The following is a 20,259-nucleotide window of genomic DNA, read 5'->3' as shown; positions in this document are numbered from 1 at the left end:
TCCTCCCCTAAACCCTACAAGGTAAGTGTGTTAGTCTGTTTCTGTTGCTTATAACAGAATAACTGAAACTGGGTAATTTATAAGAAAACAAAATTTATTTCTTATAGTTCAGAGGCTGGGAAGTCCACATTCTAGAGGGCACATCTGGTGAGGCCCTTTCTCTTGGTGATGACTCTGCAGTGACACAGGGTGTCACATGGCAAATGAGCTGAGCAAAAGAGAGCTAGCCTTCTTACTTGCTGTTCTTTTAAAGCCATCAGAATCACGCCCATCACTCCATGAATGGGTCAGTCCATTCACAAGTCCTCACAATCTAATCAACTCTTAGAGGCCCCACCTTTCAAATACCATAATTGGATTTCCCACCCTCTTTTTAAATTTTATTTATTTTTATAAAATTTTATTTCTTTGGCGCCTGGCCGGTATGGGGATCCAAACTCTTGACCTTGGTGCTGTAACACCGCACTCTATCCACCTTCTTAACACTGTTACAATGGGAGTCAAGTTTCTAGTACATGAACCTTTGGGGGACACATTTGACCCATAGCAGTCAGTATATATTAATATCCCCATTTTGCAGGTAAACAAACAAAGCTTGGAGAGGAATCGTAGCTAGGATGTGAACCCAAGTCTGTGCGACCACAGTGTCCACAACATGGGTGTCTTAGGTTTCCTGAAAGAAGAGCTTCAGGCAGGGATTTTTTTTTTTCTTCCACTATTAAAAAAAGCCCGATAAATACTTTATCTGAAGCCATCAACAACTGACAGTACAAACTGGACCAGTGAGGCAGGGAATCTTGTGCAAATAGTATATTGAGGAAGAGCTCTCAGGAGAAAGGGAAGGGAAAGGGCGCAGGGCAGGGGAAGAAGCTAAAAGTGATGAGATTGTAGAGACTCCACAGCCTGATGCCCCAGGGAACTCTGGAGCATGAATTGTACCCCAGAGTTGGCCCCAGACTGAGGCCAAGGGGCTGGCCTTTTTGTACCCCTGTGCCAGCCAGCCCTTGCTCGTCAGCTGCCTGAGAGGAGGACCTTTGTCCTCCAGCTGCCAGGGGAGGTCCTGGGCAAAGAGGCTCCCATTCACCAAAGGCAGTTTTCCAGAGAAGCAGACAGATGGAGACATTATCAGCCAACACACACAGCAGCTGGGAGGTGGGTGACCTGCCCGGGAAAAGTGACCTCAGTGGGACACCAGCAGCACCTGCCTCCCCATGCTCACCTCCCAGCCACACACAGCATGGCGCACTGCTATAAAAGGGCACCCAGAAATGCAGGTAGCTGCTGTTCGCAATGTGGATGGGTAGTGTTTCTTTGGTTGAAGCCTTCCCGGCTGCATTCAGTTGTCGGTAAGTTGTGTCTGATGAAGCCTGTCCCTTCACAGAGGATGCTGGATGCCACAGAGGAGAAGGGCGCCCCTGCTCCCCAGCAGCAGCTCCCCATCCCCACCCTCTTGGCAGCCTGGGGCCTTTCCCCTGAGACCCAGCCTTGGGTGTCCACTCCTCCTCTATTTCCCACAGCCCATTTCCTCAAACCTATTTCCCATGAACATGCAATTAAACAGTAAGCAGATGACTCATTCTTTTGAGGAAGTCCATCATTCAGGGGTGCTTTAACCTTTGGAGGAATTTCGCATTCAGAAATGAACAACAGCCTGTCTCCGCTATGTGCTGGAGTGAAAGGATGGGCTCTTGAGTTATCCTGGGTTCGAATCCTGGCTCCACCATATACTGGCTGCGGGATGCGACCCACCCCCCAGAGCTCCTGCAGTTTGAATCCCAAGCCAGCCAGCATGTATGAGGGTGAGGGGATCAGGCCAGCAGTGTTTGTTAAAAGACTGGAAGTTCTAAAAGTTCTCTCTGTGGCCCCCTTTTCTCCTGTATCTGCAGTCTTTGAGATGATTTTTTAAAGCTAATATTGAGAATTTACTGTTTGCTTGGTACATTGGTAACTGCTAAGTGCTAATGTTATCTCATTAAATTGCTATGACAAGAGCAATTAACATCGTTTAATATCAGGTCCCATTTACTGACGGGGCCATGACTAAAGAGATGGCAGGGTTGCCCGGCATGTTCAGGGAGTCCAAGGCTGAGCCAGGCTCTGTGTCTCCTAAGCTTATTTCTATGGTAGTATCATCTCTCCTCCAGAAGCCATTAAGACAGGCTGTATCTGGGACTTAATGAGATTTACCCTGAACACACTTATCTACAGAGACAGAAGGGTCATAAACACTCAGGCAATGTGATAAGGAGCTTGAGTTGAAAGACCTCTGGTCAAAAAACTGTTGGAGGGGCTGGCCCGGTGGCGCACTGCTACAGTGCGGCGCTTGGGAAGCGCGGTGGTGCTCCCGCCGAGGGTTCGGATCCCACATACAGACCGGTTCCCGCTCACTGGCTGAGCAAGGTGCGGGGGCAACGCCGAGGGTTGCGATTCCGTTGCCGGTCCCGGTCCGGTACAGGCGCGACACTGAGGGTTGCGATCCGTTGCCGGCCACGAAAAAAGACAAAAAGGAAAAAAAAAAAAAAACTGTTGGAAAAACCCACAGTGTTCCTTCCTTGAATCATGAGCACTTTCCAGCCTCAAGTCTAATGTGCCTTGGAGCGGGTTGGGGGAAAGAGAGGGGAAGAACATGAACCACTGTCTCTCCTTGGTGCCCCAGACCAACTCCCCCATCCATCCTCCAGCAGCAGGCAGAGTGAAGCCATAAGCCTCTTCCAGTCTCTTCCCTTCTTTGATTCTATGGAGGAGAAAGTCTCCCCGGGGTGATGCTGGGTCTTTAATACCTGTCTGAACTTGCTAATCTCTTGTTATAGAAAAGAACAGGCCTCAGGCTCAGAGCATTGGGCAGGAACCGTAAAGATTGTTCCTGCTCCTGCCTCATTCAACCTCTAGCCATTAGTGGTATAAGGTCTCCTTTCAAAGTAAATGTATTTCAACTAAGAAATGAATGGTTTTAAAGAAAATAGATACAAGGTATGTGTCTTAGTCTGTTCTAGGTCTACTAAAACAAAAAAAAACATAAACCGGGTAGCTTATAAACAAGAGAAATTTACTTCTCCCAGTTTTGGAAGCTGGGAAGTCTAAGATTGAGGTGCTGGCAAATTTGGTGTCTGTTGAGGGTCTGCTTTCTGGTTCAAGATGATGCCTTTTCAGTGTGTCCTCACATGGTGGAAGGGGCAAACGGTCTTCCTTGGGCCTCTTTAATAAGGGACCTAATCCCATTCACGAGGGCTCCACCCTTGTGACCTAATCACCTCCCAAAGACCCCACCTCCTAATACCATCACCTTGGATTAGGTTAGGTTAGGATTTCAACACATAAATTTGGGGGGATACAAACATTCAGACAATAGTAGTATTATGATAAAAATTGTGATATTTTAAGACCGGTAGTGGAGGCTGGCTGGTTAGCCCACTTGGTTAGAGCACCACCTTGTAATGCCAATGTCAAGGATTTGGATCCCCCATATGGGCCAGCTGGGGGAAAAAAAAAAAAAAGGAAAGGACTGGTAGTCTCCAAAGTGTACTTCCTGCTCTAAGATTTGTTGATTAGTTTCTTCTCATCCACGATAGTTTTGGATAAGTGATATCACTGATTTCCATATTATTTTGATTTATTCAATTAAAATCTACTGAGATGGGCAATTGGCCACTGTCTTTGAGGGTCTTACAATCTGTTCTCCAGACCTCAATACATCCTTCCTCCTACGAACTTGGCCTTCCTGCCAGAGCTGTTGCCAGGATTAGCAATAGTGAACAGAAAGCCCCCTGCACGTAGTAGCTCCTCAGTAAATGGAAACTTTTCTCGTAAAAGGAGGGAAGATTGAGATAGAACTGTAGCATGGGGCCCAGAATGCCTTGGGTTCCAAGTCTGTCTGTGATAAAGAAGCTAGTCACGTTCCTTAACCTCTCTGCATCTCCTCTTTCTTGTCTGCATCTTTCAGCCGGGGATGCCTGCCACATGGTGCTGCTGGCAGGATTAAGTGAGATCGTGCTTAAGCCTGGCACATAGTTAATGTTTAATAAACAGGAATTATAATCATCATTAGTTACATATGTTTTCTTTCTTTTTTTCATGTTCCTAAAAGGTTATGTGTGAAGTGTGAGGTTTCTGAGAACGTTTATCGCAGTTATTGAACCAGACCAAGCTGTTTTCAATCATTCAACAAACACTGGGCACCCAGCATTTAAGAAGCACCACTCCTGGGGCCGGCCCATGGCTCACTCGGGAGAGTGTGGCGCTGATAACACCAAGGCCACGGGTTCGGATCCCATATAGGGATGGCCGGTTTGCTCACTGGGTGAGCATGGTGCTGACAACACCAAGTCAAGGGTTGAGATCCCCTTACCGGTCATCTTTTAAAAAAAAAAAGAAGAAGAAGAAGCACCACTCCAGCTGGGGTGACAGACAAGTTATATAACAATGCCAAGCAGTACATCTTTTGTTCATTTCGTGTTTGGATTGTTCATTGCAAGTGTACAGAAATACAATTGATTTTTGTGTATTGATCTTGCCTCCTGCAACTTTGCTGAGCTTGTTTGTTAGCATTAAGAGTTTTTTAGTGGATTCCTGAGGATTTTCTATATACAAGATCATTTCATCCATGAATAGAGATAGTTTTACTTCTTCCTTTCCAATCTGGATGCCGTTTCTTTCTTTTTCTTGTCTACTAACCCTGGCTGGACCTTCTAATACTGTGTTGAATAGAAGTGGAGAGTAAATATCCTTGTCGTTCCTGATCTTGGGTAGAAAGCATCCAGTCTTTCACTGCTGAATATGATGTTAGCTGTGGATTTTTTGTAGATGCCCTATATCAGGTTGAGGAAGTGCCCTTCTGTTCCTAAGTTATTGAGTGTTTTTAGTATGACATGGCATTGGATTTTGTCAAATGCTTTTTCTGCAAATACTTTTTCTGCATCTATTGAGATGATCATGTGATTTTTGTTTTTTATTTTATTGATATGATGTATTATATTTAGGCAAGGAAGAGGCAGAAATACTGTATCAGTGGGAGGCAGAGAGGGATGTGGGCTGCAGATCTCGGCATCAGGCTGCATAGAAGGAGGTGGGCCTCCTCTGGGCTTTGAGACGGGAGAATAATTTGGACATACAGAGAGGCAGAGGGAAGTCACTCGAGGCAGGTGGTACAGCGTGAGCATAGTGTGCAGACAGGTGTGCCCATGCAGCACAAGGCCACCCTACTGCCTAGGACAGAGAGCTCATACCAGGGAGTCACGGGCTAGCCCTTTGCTGATGCTCTTTGGCCTCCACAGTGTCCAAAGTAGACCCCAAAGTCCCAGGACAACCTGAACTTTGTCTAGGCACCTTACTCTTCCCCTCTCCCCTTGTTATCACCAGTTCTTTCCAACTTGGCTCTAGGAGAAAGTCCAGTCAAGACCTTGTTGAGGGGGGGCCAGTTAGCTCAGTTGGTTAGAGCATGGTGCTGATAACACCAAGGTCCGAGGTCCAAGGTTCAGCCCCTATACTGGCCAGCCATCGGAAAAACAAAACAAAAAGACCTTGTTGGTCTCAGTAGCAGCCACCGGTGTGCTAACCCTTCAGGGCTCCCCTAGGACCCTTCCCTCTGGTCCTCTGGCCAGTGAGGGCTGGTGTCGCTACAAAGTATTCTGGGGCTTGTGGAGCAGCATCGCCACAGACAGGGGACTCTGTACAAGGCAGAGGTGGGAATGCGCGTTATCTACCATTGCTGGCCCCGGGGGCGATGTTGCCACTTCCCAGGGCTTCACGACACATGAACATGAGGACGCATTCATCAGGGTGAGAGTTGTGATTTTTGGTAACTCAAGTTAAAAAAATGAGGTCAGGCTTTGAGTTCTTTTCTCAAAGAGAGACGTTCCAGCTGCTGTCTTGTGCTCCAAGGTGATGTGAAATTGTCTCCCAGTTCAGACAGGGAGACAACCTGAAGGGCAGGTGCCTTCCAGGAGAGAGAAAATAGCTTACCTTCTTAGGGAATATCAACATGTGATAGATTTGTAGAGAATGTCTTCAAAAGAGCCCTGGAGGGCCGGCCCTGTGGCTCACTCAGGAGAGTGCGGCGCTGGTAGTGCCGAGGCTACGGGTTCGGATCCTATATAGGGATGGCCGGTGCATTCACTGGCTGAGCGTGGTGCGGACCACACCGTGCCGAGGGTTACAACCCCCTTACTGGTCAGAAACAAAAAAAAAAGAGCCCTGGAAGATTATCTTGTTCAAGCCTAACATGACTACAAAGCAAGACTTATGGATTAATTTTTTTTACATTAAAAAAAAATTTTAATGGTGGGAGTGGGCCAGCATCTTTCCTAAGCCTCATCCCCAATTTCCCTCCCAGAAGCAACCATGGTTATTGGTTTCTTCTAGAGAGATATTCAGAGCACTCATCAGCATATTGTGTCCTGTGTCTTTCCTTTTTCACTTAGCAGTAGATCTCAGAGATTCTAACTCAGCACAAATAAATCTCTCTCATCCTTTTCCACAGCTGCATGGTTACATTAGAAGGCTTTCCTCATATGGATGAATCATAATTTATCTCCCTAATTCACTTTTTTTTTTTTTTTTGGTGGCTGGCTGGTACAGGGATCCAAACCCTCAATGACCTTGCTGTTGTCAGCATCATGCTCTAACCAAGAGAGCTAACTGGCCAGCCTCCCTGATCCACTATTCATGGACAGCAGGTTACTTTCATGTCTTGAGATATTAGAGTGTCACAGTTAAGATCCACGTACATATGTCTTTATGCACATTTGTAGGATACATTCATAGAAGAGCAATTTCTGGATCAAAGGGCATACTAAGCCTGGTCATGCAGTGTCAGGCCCCATCTGGATAGTAAATACAGTGGACGCTGGGACTCAGCAAGGGTCTGCAGGCAGGATGAGCATGCGGGTCACAGAGTGCAGGATGCTTCACTCCCTCTGTCCCCAAGCAAACATTTATTGAGCACCAGCCCAGCCAGTGGGCACTGGGGAGAAGGCGAGGACTGTACTTGCAGTTCATCTAACTGGCCTGTCAAACAACTCCCCAGGCCTGGTCTTGAAATTTGCTTCAACCTTGCATTCATCTTCTCTCATGTGTAGCCCAGTAGGTCTCAAACCTGAAGGAGTATCAGAGTCTCCTGGAGAATTTGCTGAAGATTTCCAGGCTACAACCCAAGAGATTTTGAATCAGGGGCCCGTAGTGGGCCCCAAGAATCTCTTATGTTATTTTATTTTTTTACCTTAAGAGAGTCATAGTTACCTAGGAATCTCTTGGTCTGCAAAGGATAAAAGACCCCTTGGCGTGTAAAAGGAGTTGCAGGGTTGGGGTGGGGGAACAAAAGGCAAGGGAGGGGGATGGCAGCCCTTAGGTGCAATGCTGAGCTCTAATAACTGTTCCCTCCTCTTCCCAGGTTACAGCCATCCTGCCCTGGCAAAGCTCGTCCAGCAGTCTCAAAATGTGGTATGTTTCCGGGTTATTCAGAGTAAAGACCAAATGTGTTCATGGCCATTCACAGAATCACTGGGCAGCCTTTGGAAATAGTCCATTCATTCATTCATTCACTCATTCATTCCATAAATATTTATGGAACCCATACTATGCCCTAGGCACTTGGAATGCCTTGGTGAGCAAAAGCACAGAGCCCCATTCCCCTGGAAGCAGTCAATTAACCAAACGCATAAGTGGAGGATTGTAACCATATTAAGTGTCACAGAGTAAGGCAGGCAGTGACGGGTGGGCATAAATTCACAATAATAGTTAACATTTATGAAGAACGTAGTATATACCAAACACTGTGTCCAGCACTTTATGGCCGTCATATTCACACGTCTATGAAGGAGGTACTGTTGTTATCCCCATTTTACAGATGAGGAAACTGAGGCACAGAGAGGTTAAGTATTTGCCCAAGGTCACACAGTCAGTGGAAGTGCAGGTAATAAACCCATAGGAACTGAGCTATTTGTGGATGGAGGGGCCCAGGGTCAGAGAAGATTCCCAGGGAAATGATGTTTGAGTTGAAATCTGAAGGGGGGGCGGGGCTACCAGGTGAGGGGTCAGGGAAGAGAATGGTCCCTGCAGGGAGAAGAGCAGGAGGGAGGGTGGCGGCTTGCTTGAGGATCAAAAGAGGACAGAGGGATCCAGGTAAGACTGGAGTAGCAGCACGGGCACATGGTTTTTAGATACCACCTAGACCAGGGTTTCTCCACCTCAGTGCTGTTGACATTTGGAGCTGGATAATTCTTTGTTGCGGGGAGAGGGAGGCTGTCCTGTGCATTGGAAGATGTTTAGCAGCATCCATGGCCTTTACCCACTAGGGGCAAGTAGCACCCCTCCCTTAGCTGTGATAACCAAAAATGTCTGCAGACATGGCCAAATATCCCCTCGTGGATACAGTCACCCTGGTTGGGAGCCCCTGCAGTAGAAGACGTCAGTCTCTATCCTGAGAGTAGTGGAAATCCATTGCATGGCTATGCTAAAGGTGAACACACCTGCAGAGATATGCACGCATCCTAAACACACCGCTCAGCGAGTTTTCCTACATAACCCGGTGTTCCTCAACTTTTTTTTTTATCATCATCCTTTAAGGAGCCTTTTAGACATTATTTTCCTATTTGTTTCCCCATCGTGAAATTTTTTTTCTTTTAAAGATGACTGGTAAGGGGATTTTAACCCTTGACTTGGTGTTGTCAGCATCAAGTGAGCTAACCAGCCATCCCTATATAGGGATCTGAACCCGTGGCCTTGGTGTTATCAGCACCACACTCTCCCAAGTGAGCCATGGGCCGGCCCTTCCTCTTCTGCTTTTGCTATTCGAGGGTCATGTGGTTGCACTGGGTCCATCTGGAAAATCCAGAATAATCTCACTATTTTAACTGATTAGAAAACTTAATTACGTCTGCAAAGTCCCTTTTACCATGTAACATTTTCACAGTCCCAGGGATGGGATAAGTGTGGCATCTTCTTGGGGACCCTAATGGTGTCTACAACAAACGCACAGATACTCTGCGTATGTATAGTATTGATGTCTGTGCTTTTCATATAACAGAGTAAGATTTGTGTTCACCCCCATTGAAAGCGCTTGGATTGTAATGGGGACTCAGAACATGGCCTCACCCAGTTACTGTCCCCAGACCACTCCCCTTACTTCTAGATAGATGTGTTTCTCCTGTTCTTTAGTGCCACCTAAATGGAATTGTCGGTGTGTCCTCTATCTTGTCTGCCGTATTTCACTCAAAATCACTTCTGTGTGGTTCATCCTTGCTGTTGTGTGTGGCTGCAGACCATCTGGTCTCATGGCTTTATGGCATTCCATTGTGTAAATATACTGCCATCAATTTATCCACCCTACTGGTAGTGAGCATTTGGACAGTTTCCAGTTTGAGGCTACTCTGAAGACTGTTGCAGTGGACAATTACGGATGTGCCTTTTGTGTTTCCATTAGGGACAAAGCTAGGAGTGGAATTGCCAGCCCTACTGTGTGTCCATGTTCAGCCTCAGCAGATCTGCCAGGCAGTTTTCCAAGCTGGTTGTACCGATTTCCACTCCCACCAGCAGCATGTGACAATTCCAGTTGCTCCTTGTCCTCACCACCCCTGGGTATCTTGGGAGGCTTTTCATTTGACTCAAAGCGTGACATACAAGGAGATGGATTCCCAAAAAGAAATCCAAGGAAGGCATGGGGACCAAAAGCCCAATCCTGGTCAGGACTGAGTCCCCAACCTGAAAACTTTCTTCCCTTTTATCATCAGAGCTGAACATAGTGGGAAAGAACCACATCCCCCTCTTTATAAATGGGTGTGCCCTGCCTGGGAAGGGCTTGGGGACATTCTTGGCTCCAGTGAGTTGATGGGTTGAGGGGCTGCTGTAAAGGAAACCAGCATCCTCCTGGAGGTGTCTGATGAGGCCCATTTGCAGCTGAGTCTCCGCGGGTATGTTTTCATTCGAAGCCCGGCTTTGTTGCAAAACGTTGTGTGGATCCCAGATGCCTTGGCAGTTGGTGCTGAAAAAATGTGTCAACAAACGTGTGAGACACATTCACAGTGTCAACTGCCTCCGGAGGCAGAAGCGTCCCCAACAATATGTGACGTCAAAGCCCAAGGATTTTGATTTCCAGGGATGGCACCACCCTGTCCCAGTCAGGAATCTCCCCACCCACCTCTAAACTTTCACCTCTCACCTAGTCAGGGACTGGTTCCCACACCTATGTCTCCCACTTGGATTTTAGCAGCAGACTCTCTCCATCGATCCCTCCCACCTCCGTCCTCATCTCCAACCTGCGCTGTGCATGGAACCCTCACCCAGTACCCACTGCCTTCAGGATGCCTCCCAAACCCTTCCACTTCAAATGCAAAGCCCTTGCTGATCTGGCTCCTGCTTTCTTCTTCAGCCTTATTTCTTGACAATTGTTCTTTCCCCAGTTATGGGCTGAGTACCTACTATGTGCCAGGCACTGTTCTCAGTCCTGGATTTGACAGTGAGATCATGGTCTTGATTGCAGTCTGTGCTGAGTCATTCTGCAGAGGAGCTGAGTTTGGAGCTTGGTGAAAGGAGCACCCTGCCTCAGGTACAGAAGTGTCATCCAACTGCCATAGCTGAAAGGTTACGTTTCCTGCAGTGTGCACCCAGGCATCGGGCTGGGGGACCTCTGGCTGACATCTTGAGTCTTCCAAATCTTTGGCTGGAGATGTGCTCAGGTGGTGGTTGTGGTATTTTACCTGTCCAGGGCAGGTTCCTGCCAGGTCATCAATGTCCCAAGAAGGGACTAATCAACGTTTCTGTACCCCAGCAACATCACCCTGAAACTCTAACATAATTACTTTATGTGACTGCAAAAAACAAAACCATGTCCCCTAAATCTAATATATCTAATATCTAATATCAGTTCCAATTTCTTATGTCACCAGGACCATCTCGTTACATTGCCCACAAACTATACAATGATTGTTGGACTTTGCACATGCACAGTCATGTTGCAATGAATGGCAACTGCAATCTGACATCCCCACACTTGGGGTGGACATATCACAGCAGGCCTGGCCAGGTAAGGCACATACCATCCTGTGACCTCCAGGCATTCCCACCTGCATAGTTCTGTGTCGGGTCCGCTGCTGGCCGACCCGAACAGCCCTAGCCTCATTCTTTTTGGTGGGCAAGCAAATGGCCCGGGATTCCTCTTTCCCTCCTGTCCCCTTTGGAAGGAGACGGGGGAAGAGAGCTGTGAAGAGTGGTGAGCACACCGCCGGCCCCAACCAGCCCAGTTAAAGGACACTCAGACGTGGTGGGGATTCTGTGGAGCAGTTCCGTTTATTATCACACAAGCACTTGCTTTTAAAGGCAAATGGGGAAGGCAGGTTTTTTACATCCTCCAATTAGCTTAAGGGTTAAGGGCATGCATCCTGTCTCAATGCCTAGCTATTGCAATCACGCAGTGTTCATGAGCGCGGCCAATAAGGGCTAAGGCAAGGTTCCCGCAGACACTCCCACCCTACTTCCTCCCAGCGCCACTCCCACCCTACTTCCTCCCAGCGCCGTCTTAGGCTGCCACGTTAATCCACTTGGAATGTCACAGGTGGCGTTAGTTTTTAAAGCCCGACAGTTCTGCCCTTTAAGACTGAGCTCCTACGTCCCCTGTGTGCCATGTCGTCTCACTGCCTCCTTACAAGCACCTGGCGAGGGGTCCCCATTTTGGCAGATGAGGACCCTGAAGCTCAGAGAGGTTAAGTGACTTGCCCAGGATTGCATAGCTACTTAAACCAAAGACCATTCTCTTCACGCTGCACTTTAAGACTGCTGAGCTGATGGCAAGGATTCTAGAAACCTGTCCTCATTTGATTCTGCTACTCAATGTCCCAGATATCTTCTGTTCTTAATGTCATGCTTTGTCGAGCAAGAACACCACCCCCACATCTTTCCTGGACCCAGATAGGCAGTCAAGCTGCCAGCCAGCCTGGCACCCCCTGCTGTGAGCCACTTTCCCGTGTTGCCTGTGACAGCAGTCTGTTTCTACCCTGATCTCATGATATGCCTGATTTCTCAGAAGCCCCACAGCAGCTCACAGACAGCAGGAAATGCTCCTTAAGGACCCCTGCAGGCAAGCCAAGGTCTCCGGCTTGTGCCAAGCAAACTCATATCCAGCATTAACATTTTTTGGATGGAGGCTGCCTGGAGTGTCTGATGAATGGCATCTGAAGTCAACAAACCAGGGTCTAAGTCATGGTTCTCTTCCTATCTTTGTGACTCAGGGCAAGTTGCTTGACCTCTCTGGTCCTGTTTCCCCAACTTTACATTGAGGAGGCTCAACTTCCCCCACTACTTATCCTAGAGCCACCTGGGTGGTCACAAAGCAGAGAAAACAACAGAGGTATGAATCTGTCACAATTTCTAGCGGCCCAAGCCAAGTCGCAAAGCCACCAGGAAAATGATCTTTGGGGACCTCTCTGTCCTTGGGTTTCCCCCTATGCAGTAATGCCACTATGTGGCTTTGCACTGAGTTTATCACAGTGATTATGTTTAAGAGACAGAGGTACCCAGAAGTCCCCAAATCTCAGTACAGTCCTCCCCCTTTTTATAACTGAACGTTTTTATTTTAGAATCATTTTAGTCTTACAGATAAGTTGTAAAGATAGTTCCCATCTACCTTTCTCCAGCTGACCCTAATATTTACATCTCACCTCACCATGGTACATCTGTCAAAACAACTTGTACAAATTAACATTGGTACGTGACACATTTCAGACTTTATTAGGATTTCATCAGTTTGTTTTAATGTCATTTTTTGTGTTCCAAGATGCCACAGTGCACTTAGTATAATCTCTTTTTATAACCCAAACCCACTTCTTCTGGACCTCGTTGTTTATTCCCAGTGCAGACTCCTGCCAGGGGGGAACTGTCTGGACCTCCAGGGACTGTTCTGCTCTTATTCCACTGGCATGTGTCTCTCATTAGCATAAAAGGGAGCTCCATCACCAAGACAATGGAAGCGGCTGGATTTTACAGGACCTTGGGCTCCTGGTCCACCTCCAGCTGTGTCCCTGGCTCACCTTTCTCCTGGTGTCCCAATAGTAACCTGCCTGCAGCCTCCACCTCCATTTCTTGCAGAACTGAACTGTTCTGAATTCACTGGCTTAACATGCTTTGCCACTCAGTCTAAGGCATCTCTCCCCAATACGATCACTTGTTCTCCTGATCAGTAAAGGGTGACAAGGTTGTCATAAGCCCCTGTAAAGCCCCTGCCCAATGCCTGCCACATAGCATGTCCCCAAGACATATCAATGCTGGCTCTTGTCCCTCCTGGGGCTTACTGCTCCACTCTCTCCAGACCCTTCCCCTCCTCCTACGGGGTGAGGAGGGTGGTCACTCATGACCTGGCCTGAAGCCACTCCATGAGCAGTCATCACCTCCTGGGTCTTCCTGGCACCCCTGTGAGCAAGGAAGGGCAGGCAATATTATCTCCATTTTAAAGATAAAATAGTTGAGGCTCCTTAACATTAAGTGACTTGACCTTGACAGTTTTAACTCCTAACCTAGCACTTTTACCCTCCCCTAACTGGTCTCTGGAATGAAATAATGTGAACAAATGCACTTTACTGTCCAGAAATACAACACAGTGTTTTTACAATAGGACTCAATGAATGAGTTGAAGAATGGAGTTATGAGTACAAACCTTCCTGATTGTTATAAAAAGAGAAATATATATCCACTGTAATCTAAGCCTTTCCGTGACTCTAAACTTTTAAAAACACAATTTCAGTAGCCACGTGACATTACCTTGAGTTAACCTGCTTTAGTTTACTTAACCCAATGCTGGATGCTGAGTGTTCTCCTTTCCGTTGTTATAAATAATACTACCTGAATAATTAAATGCATCGCCTTTGTCCATGTTAGAAATCGTTTCTTTAGAGAGGGTTCAGAAATGAGATAACCAGAGCAGGGTATAAAATATGGTGAGGCTCTTAACACACATTATCGACACAATCGGTTGAAACTTCTGCCATGGTTGGTGTCCTTGCAGGATTGGACATGATCGGTTTGTTCAGGTTTTTTCTTCTTTGCTTTAAGGAAAGTGTTTCAGGACATGGCAGCAAGCCTGTGGGGGAGATTTGGGACAGTTGGCCCCACCGTGTGTCTCTCACCCCATCATGTGGGCAGCTAGCAACCATGCCTGTGTTTTAAAGCCAGTAGGGCTGGTTCCCTTCAAGAATGCAGCTACAGGAGTGGGGGGCTGTCCCTCGGCCAGAGGTCGTTTTAAGATATTTTGGGCCGGCATTTTTAAATTAATGCACATTAAAATCTGCATTTCCGTTTTCTTTTGAAATTTGGAGATGCTGGCTCCTTTGGCCTTGAGTCCTGCTCACAGCCACGGATGGGGCAGGGCTGACCACCCTTGGTTAAGCAAGTTCATCTTGGTCACCACCAGGCCCAAGATTGACACATAGAATCTTTTAATTTTTGAACATGGTTTTTCTCACAATCAATCCACTCTGGTTATTTAGCCAGCTCCTCCAGCAGATCCCCTGTTCTATTTAGAAATTCCAGAACTGCCGCTGCCTTTGTTCATGTCTTTTTTCTTTCTTTCTTTTTTTAATAACCTTTTGTTTGTATGTTTGTGTTGTTTTTTGGGTGGCTGGCCAGTACAGGGATCAAACCCTGGACCTTGGTGTTATCAGCACCATGCTCTAACCAACTGAGCAACTGGCCAGTCAATGCCTTTTTTCCTCTTCATTTTTTAAAAATTAAGGTACTATTTATACACAGTAAACTCCACCTTTTTTAGTGTACTGTGGTTGTTGATAAATGCATATGATTTAGTCCGTTTGTGTTGCTATAACAGAACAACCTGAAACTGGGTAATTTATAAGGAAAAGAGGTTTATTTGGCTTACGATTCTGGGACAGCTGCATCTGGCATGGGCCTCAGGCTGCTTCTACTCATGGCGGAAAGTGGCAGGCAGCCAGTGGGTACAAGCAGATCACATGGCGAGAGGAAGCAAGAGAGAGGAAGAAGGTGCCAGGGTCTTTTTTTTTTCGATGAGCTCTCGCAAGAACTAATAGAGGGAGAACTCACTCATTAATCCCCCGTCCCCCAGGGAGAGCATTAATCCATTCATGAGGGATCCGCCCCCATGACTCAATCAGTTTCCAACACTGCCACATTGGAGATCAAATTTCCACATGAGTTTTGTAGGGGACGACATATCCAAACTCTATCATTCTACCCCTGGCCTCCCAAAACTCATGTCACTCTCACATACAAAATACAATCATTCTATCCCAACAGTTCCAAAAGTCTTAGCTTGCTCCAGCACCAACTTAAAAGTCCAAAGTCCAAAGTCTCATCTGAGACCAAAAGCAAAAGTCCTTCCAGCTGTGAACCTGAAAAACAAAACCAAATTTATCTACTGCCAAGATACAATGGTGGAACAGACATTGGGTATACATTCCCCTTCCAAAAGGGAGGAATAGGCCAAAAGAAAGGAAAAACAGGTCCCAAACAAGTCTGAAACCCAGCAGGACAGACATTAAATCTTAAAGCTCCAAAATAATCTTCTTTGACTCCAACTCCTGCGTCCTGGGCACACTGGGGCATCTGGGCCCCCAAAGCATCAGGCAGCCTTGTTCCCACAGCTCTGCCAGGCCCAGCCCAGTGGGCCATGCTAGTGCCTGTGGCTTTTCCAGGCCTGCATTGCACATTACCAGCGGCCCTGCAGTTCTGGGGTCCTGGCTACAGCCCTACTGCCTTGGCTCTACTAGACATTTCCCTGGTGGGGGCTCTCTGTGGGGGCTCTGACCCCACTTTTCTGCTCAGCATTGCTCTAGTAAATGACCTCTGTGGTGGCTCTGCCCCTGCGGCAGGTCTCTGCCCAGGCTTCCAGGCTTTTCCATACATCCTCTGGAATCTGTCTGGAGGCTGCCATCACTCCACTGCTCTCACGTCCTGCCGGCCTGCAGACTTAACACAATGTGGACGCCACTGAGGTTTCAGGCCTCTACTCTCCAGGGCTGCTGCACGAACCACACTTGGGGCCACTCCAGCCAGAGCAGCTGGGATACAGGGAGCAGGTTCCTGAGGGCAGCTGTGCCCCAGGTCTGTCCTCTGGGACAACTCAGTCCTTCTAGGCCTCAGGGCCTGTGATGGGTGGGGCACCCTTCCAGACTTCTCAAATGCCTTTAGGACATTTTTTCCATTGTCCTGGTTCTTAGTATCTGGCTGCCTCACCGCCAAGATAATGTCTTCAGCAAGCAGTTTATCTGCTTCACCCTTGCGTTGTTCTCTGGCTCTCTGCTTCTTTACTGCATGGCCAGGCTGCAAAGTTTCCAAATCTTTATGCTCTCCTTCCATTTTAAATTCTGGCTTTACATCATGCCTTTGCTGCCATAACTCAGAGTAGGCTGTTAGAAGTAGCCATACAGTGTCCTGAATGCTTTGCTGCTTAGAAATTTCTTTTGTCAAATGCTCTGGTTCACAACTCTTAAGTCCCACGTTCCACAAAATCCAAGGGCATGGACACAATGCGGCCACATTCCTTGCTATGGTGTAGCAAGGGTGATCTTTTGTCCAATTCCCAATAAGTTCCTCATTCCTATCTGAGACCTCATCATCTGCATGGCCTTTACTGTCCACATTTCTACCAGTGTTCTGCTCACCACCACATAAGTCCTCTAAGGCATTCCAAACTTTCCTTCATCTTTTTCTCTTCTTCTAAGTCCTCCAAACTCCTCCAACCTTTGCCCATTACCCAGTTCCAAAGCTACATCCACATTTTCAAGTAGCTGTATAGCAACACCCCACTCCTGGTACCAATTTTCTGTTTTAGTCTGTTTTGTGTTGCTATAACAGATCAACCTGAAACTGGGTAATTTGTAAAGAAGAGAGGTTTATTTGGCTTACGATTCTGGGACAGCTGCATCTGGCATGGGCCTCAGGCTGCTTCTACTCATGGTGGAAAGTGGCAGGCAGCCGGTGGGTACAAGCAGATCACATGGCGAGAGGAAGCGAGAGAGAGAGAGAGATGGTGCCAGGGTCTTTTTTTTTTGCAACAAGCTCGAGCTCTCACAGGAACTAAGAGCGAGAACTCACTCACTACCCCTCCTCCCCCAGGGAGAGTGTTAATCCATTCATGAGGGATCCACCCCCATGACTCAATCAGTTTCCAACACTACCACATTGGAGATCAAATTTCCACATGAGTTTCGTAGGGGACAACACATCCAGACTCCATCAGCATACTTGTGTCATCACCATCAAAGTCCAGACACATTTGCACATGTATGTACACAGCCGCATCATTCACAATGGTCAACATGTGGAAGCAACCCAGGTGTCCATTGAGAGATGTAAGGATAAACAAAAAGTAGTCTATTCATACAATGGAATATTATTCAGCCTTCAAAAGGAAGGAAATTCTGACACATGCTACAACATGGATGAACCTTGACAACGTCATGCTAAGTGAAATAAGCCAGTCACAAGAAGACAGATGCTGTATGATTGTACTTATATGAAGCTTCTAGAGTAGTCACATTCATAGAGATGGGAAGTAGGATGATGGTTGCCAGGAGCTGGGAGGAGGAGAATGGGGAACTGATGTTCAATGGGGAGAGAGTGTCAGTTTGGGGAGATGAGAAAGTTCTGGAGATGGATGGTGGTGATGGTTGCCCAGCAATGTGAATATACTTAACACCACTGAATGGTACACTTGGAAATGGTTCAGGCGGTTAAGTTTTATCTGCTTTTTACAATTTTTTAAAAAAAGAAAAATTCATCACTCCAGACATTCCCCTGTGTCCCTTTGTAACCAATCCCACTCTAGCCCCTGGCAACCATAAGCTGTTCTCCATTTCTATAGCTTTGCCTTTTCCAGGACACCGTAGATGTGGAACCATGCAGTGCACCCCCTTTGATTCTGGCTTCTGTCACTCAGCTTCATGACCCTGAGGTTCTTCCAAGTGATTTGCATGGGTCGTAGATGGTCCCTTTCTGTGGCAGAGCCGCATTCCATTGTGTGCACACACCAGCGTTCATTCACCCTTCCTCCAGTGGAGGGAAAAGTAACATTGGTGGGCAGGCAGTGGGACCAGGCACTGAGAAGTCACTGTGTGTCTCCTGGCATTTTGCAGAGCATGTTCATCAACAGACCTGCCCTCGGAATCCTGCCTCCAGAGAACTTCGTGGAGAAGCTCCGGGAGTCCTTGCTCTCAGTGAGTCCCAGCTCCTCCTTCCAGCCCCCCTGCCCTCAGGGCAAGGAAAGGATTGAGATCCATCACAAAGACAGATAGGGTGTCATGCTTATGTTTTCTCTGAGAGCATTTTAAATTTCCCATTTGGAGAAAAGAAGGGATTCTTCCTTAAGGGAACTCAGGGGAAATTCATCTCTTTCCCATAATGGGAGCTTTGCACACTTGTATGTTACTCAGTCTTCCCCTGACTTTTCAGCTTTACTTGTTACAATGATTAAAGCTATTTATTGGGAGCCTCAACTTCCCACCTGGAAAATGTAGGTGACTGAGGGGGTGGCAGTTGCGTCAGGAGGGACAGATGGGGACTTCAGCACCCTTCCTTCTTCTCTGCCAGCCTCAGGGCCTCCCTGGGCTTCTCCTCCGTCCCTGAAAAAGGCCAAGTCCACCCTCCCCTGGCCTTCAGGGCCCAGGCCATGGCCCCTGCAGAGAAGCAGCTCCAGGCAGGGGAAATGGGGAGTCAAGAGGGGTCTGGGCTCACGGCTGTTCCCTTGCTGCAGGTGGCTCCCAAAGGGATGTCCCAGCTCATCACCATGGCCTGCGGCTCCTGCTCCAATGAAAACGCCTTTAAGACCATCTTCATGTGGTACCGGGTGAGGTTTGGGGCATGAACACACTCACACAAACACACACGCAGAGTCTCCCCCAGTACCAGCCACGCACTCACCCCTCATCTGACCATTCATCGTGACTGCCTGGGCAGGACCACTGTCCAGACGGAGCTCCCCAAACATTCCAGTAGGGTATGGTGCAGAGGCCGAGGCTTTGGCTTCTAACCTCTGTAGTGTCATTGCACTATTTTTCCTGGCATCACATAGACCATCTCAATAGTTGTTGAGGATGGAATATTAATGCATCTTCTGTATTCATCTGTTTATTTTGTCACAAGCACAATGAACAGTCTCATGCTTCTGTGTGGAAGTGTAATGATCAATACATGAGATCAGCTCTTGAAAAAGCACTCTCTAGTTGTCTGGACTAAATGTCGGTTTGGGTGGAAAGTTTGGAGTCCCGTCAAACCCAGTGCATCTCTGAGGTTTTTTTCTATTCTGTTTTGTTAGAGCAAGGAAAGAGGGCAAAGGGGTTTCTCAAAAGAGGAGCTGGAGACCTGCATGATTAACCAGGTAAGTGCTGCTGGGCTCTCTGCTCCACCATTTGGGGGAGCTGCCACAGCCCCCTCTGGCTGACCCCACCCTCAATTAGGAGGGGTCCCCAAGCAGATCCCTTCTTGAGTCCATTCCCTGGGTATCAAGGCTGAGTGGAGTTCTTCTGACCAGCCTTCATCAGTTCCCCAGGACAACTGCCTGAATTTGACAGGCCATTAATGTTTGAGAAATGATTAAGGTTAGAGCTATTTGGACTGCATATACCAAAGAAAAACGTTGCTTTACCAGAACACTTTAGAAAATGTGGTGTTTGGAACTTTTAATCATGTGACCTAATTTTATATTTAGGAGGGTATGTTTATGGAGGCTCGAGGCCCCATCTTTGATTTTCAGAAAAATCTCAAAATTTGACTAATTATATGAGTGGATTATGAAATTTGTTTATTATTACAACATAAGGAACATTAAGAAGATTGCATGTCTTCTCTATGTGATTTTTTTTTTTTTTTCCTAAGATGACCGGTAAGGGGATCTCAACCCTTGGCTTGGTGTTGTCAGCACCACGCTCAGCCAGTGAGCAAACCGGCCATCCCTATATAGGATCCGAACCCGCAGCCTTGGTGTTATCAGCACCACACTCTACCGAGTGAGCCACGGGCCGGCCCTCATTAATGTATTTTCTAGAGTAATCCAAAATGTCAACACAGATGTACCCCAAGAGTGTTCAACCCATTGTCATTTATAGTAACAATAACCAGCAAAGATTGGAAACCACCTATATATCCAGTAATGGGGGAAGATTAAATTAAATGTAGGGATTTCGAATGGAATCCTAGCAGTTCACAGAGGCACCACAGGAGGCCGCTGTTGGGGGGCCAAAGGCGGCAGGGTGGCCACAGGGAAAACCTATAGGTAGAATTCCAAGCTCCCCACCCAGCTTCCACCAG

General features: G+C 47.3%; 1 protein-coding gene across 3 annotated transcripts in view; it reads left to right on the top strand.

The window, feature by feature from the left end:
* The window catches only part of ABAT (4-aminobutyrate aminotransferase), a 102,274-nt gene that overhangs the window by 65,728 nt on the left and 16,287 nt on the right, over positions 1–20,259 (top strand). For all 3 annotated transcript variants that reach the window (XM_008565101.1, XM_008565104.1, XM_008565111.1), the window contains exons 6-9: positions 7,385–7,434; positions 18,090–18,170; positions 18,707–18,799; positions 19,268–19,330. In XM_008565101.1, the coding sequence (XP_008563323.1) occupies positions 7,385–7,434; positions 18,090–18,170; positions 18,707–18,799; positions 19,268–19,330 (287 nt within the window). The remainder of the gene's footprint in view (positions 1–7,384; positions 7,435–18,089; positions 18,171–18,706; positions 18,800–19,267; positions 19,331–20,259) is intronic.

This window comes from Galeopterus variegatus, unplaced genomic scaffold (assembly GCF_000696425.1).
Source record: "Galeopterus variegatus unplaced genomic scaffold, G_variegatus-3.0.2 Scaffold195, whole genome shotgun sequence".
Lineage (NCBI taxonomy): Eukaryota > Metazoa > Chordata > Mammalia > Dermoptera > Cynocephalidae > Galeopterus > Galeopterus variegatus.
Note: the sequence above shows the minus strand (reverse complement) of the source record. Positions and strands in the feature narration are given on the sequence as shown.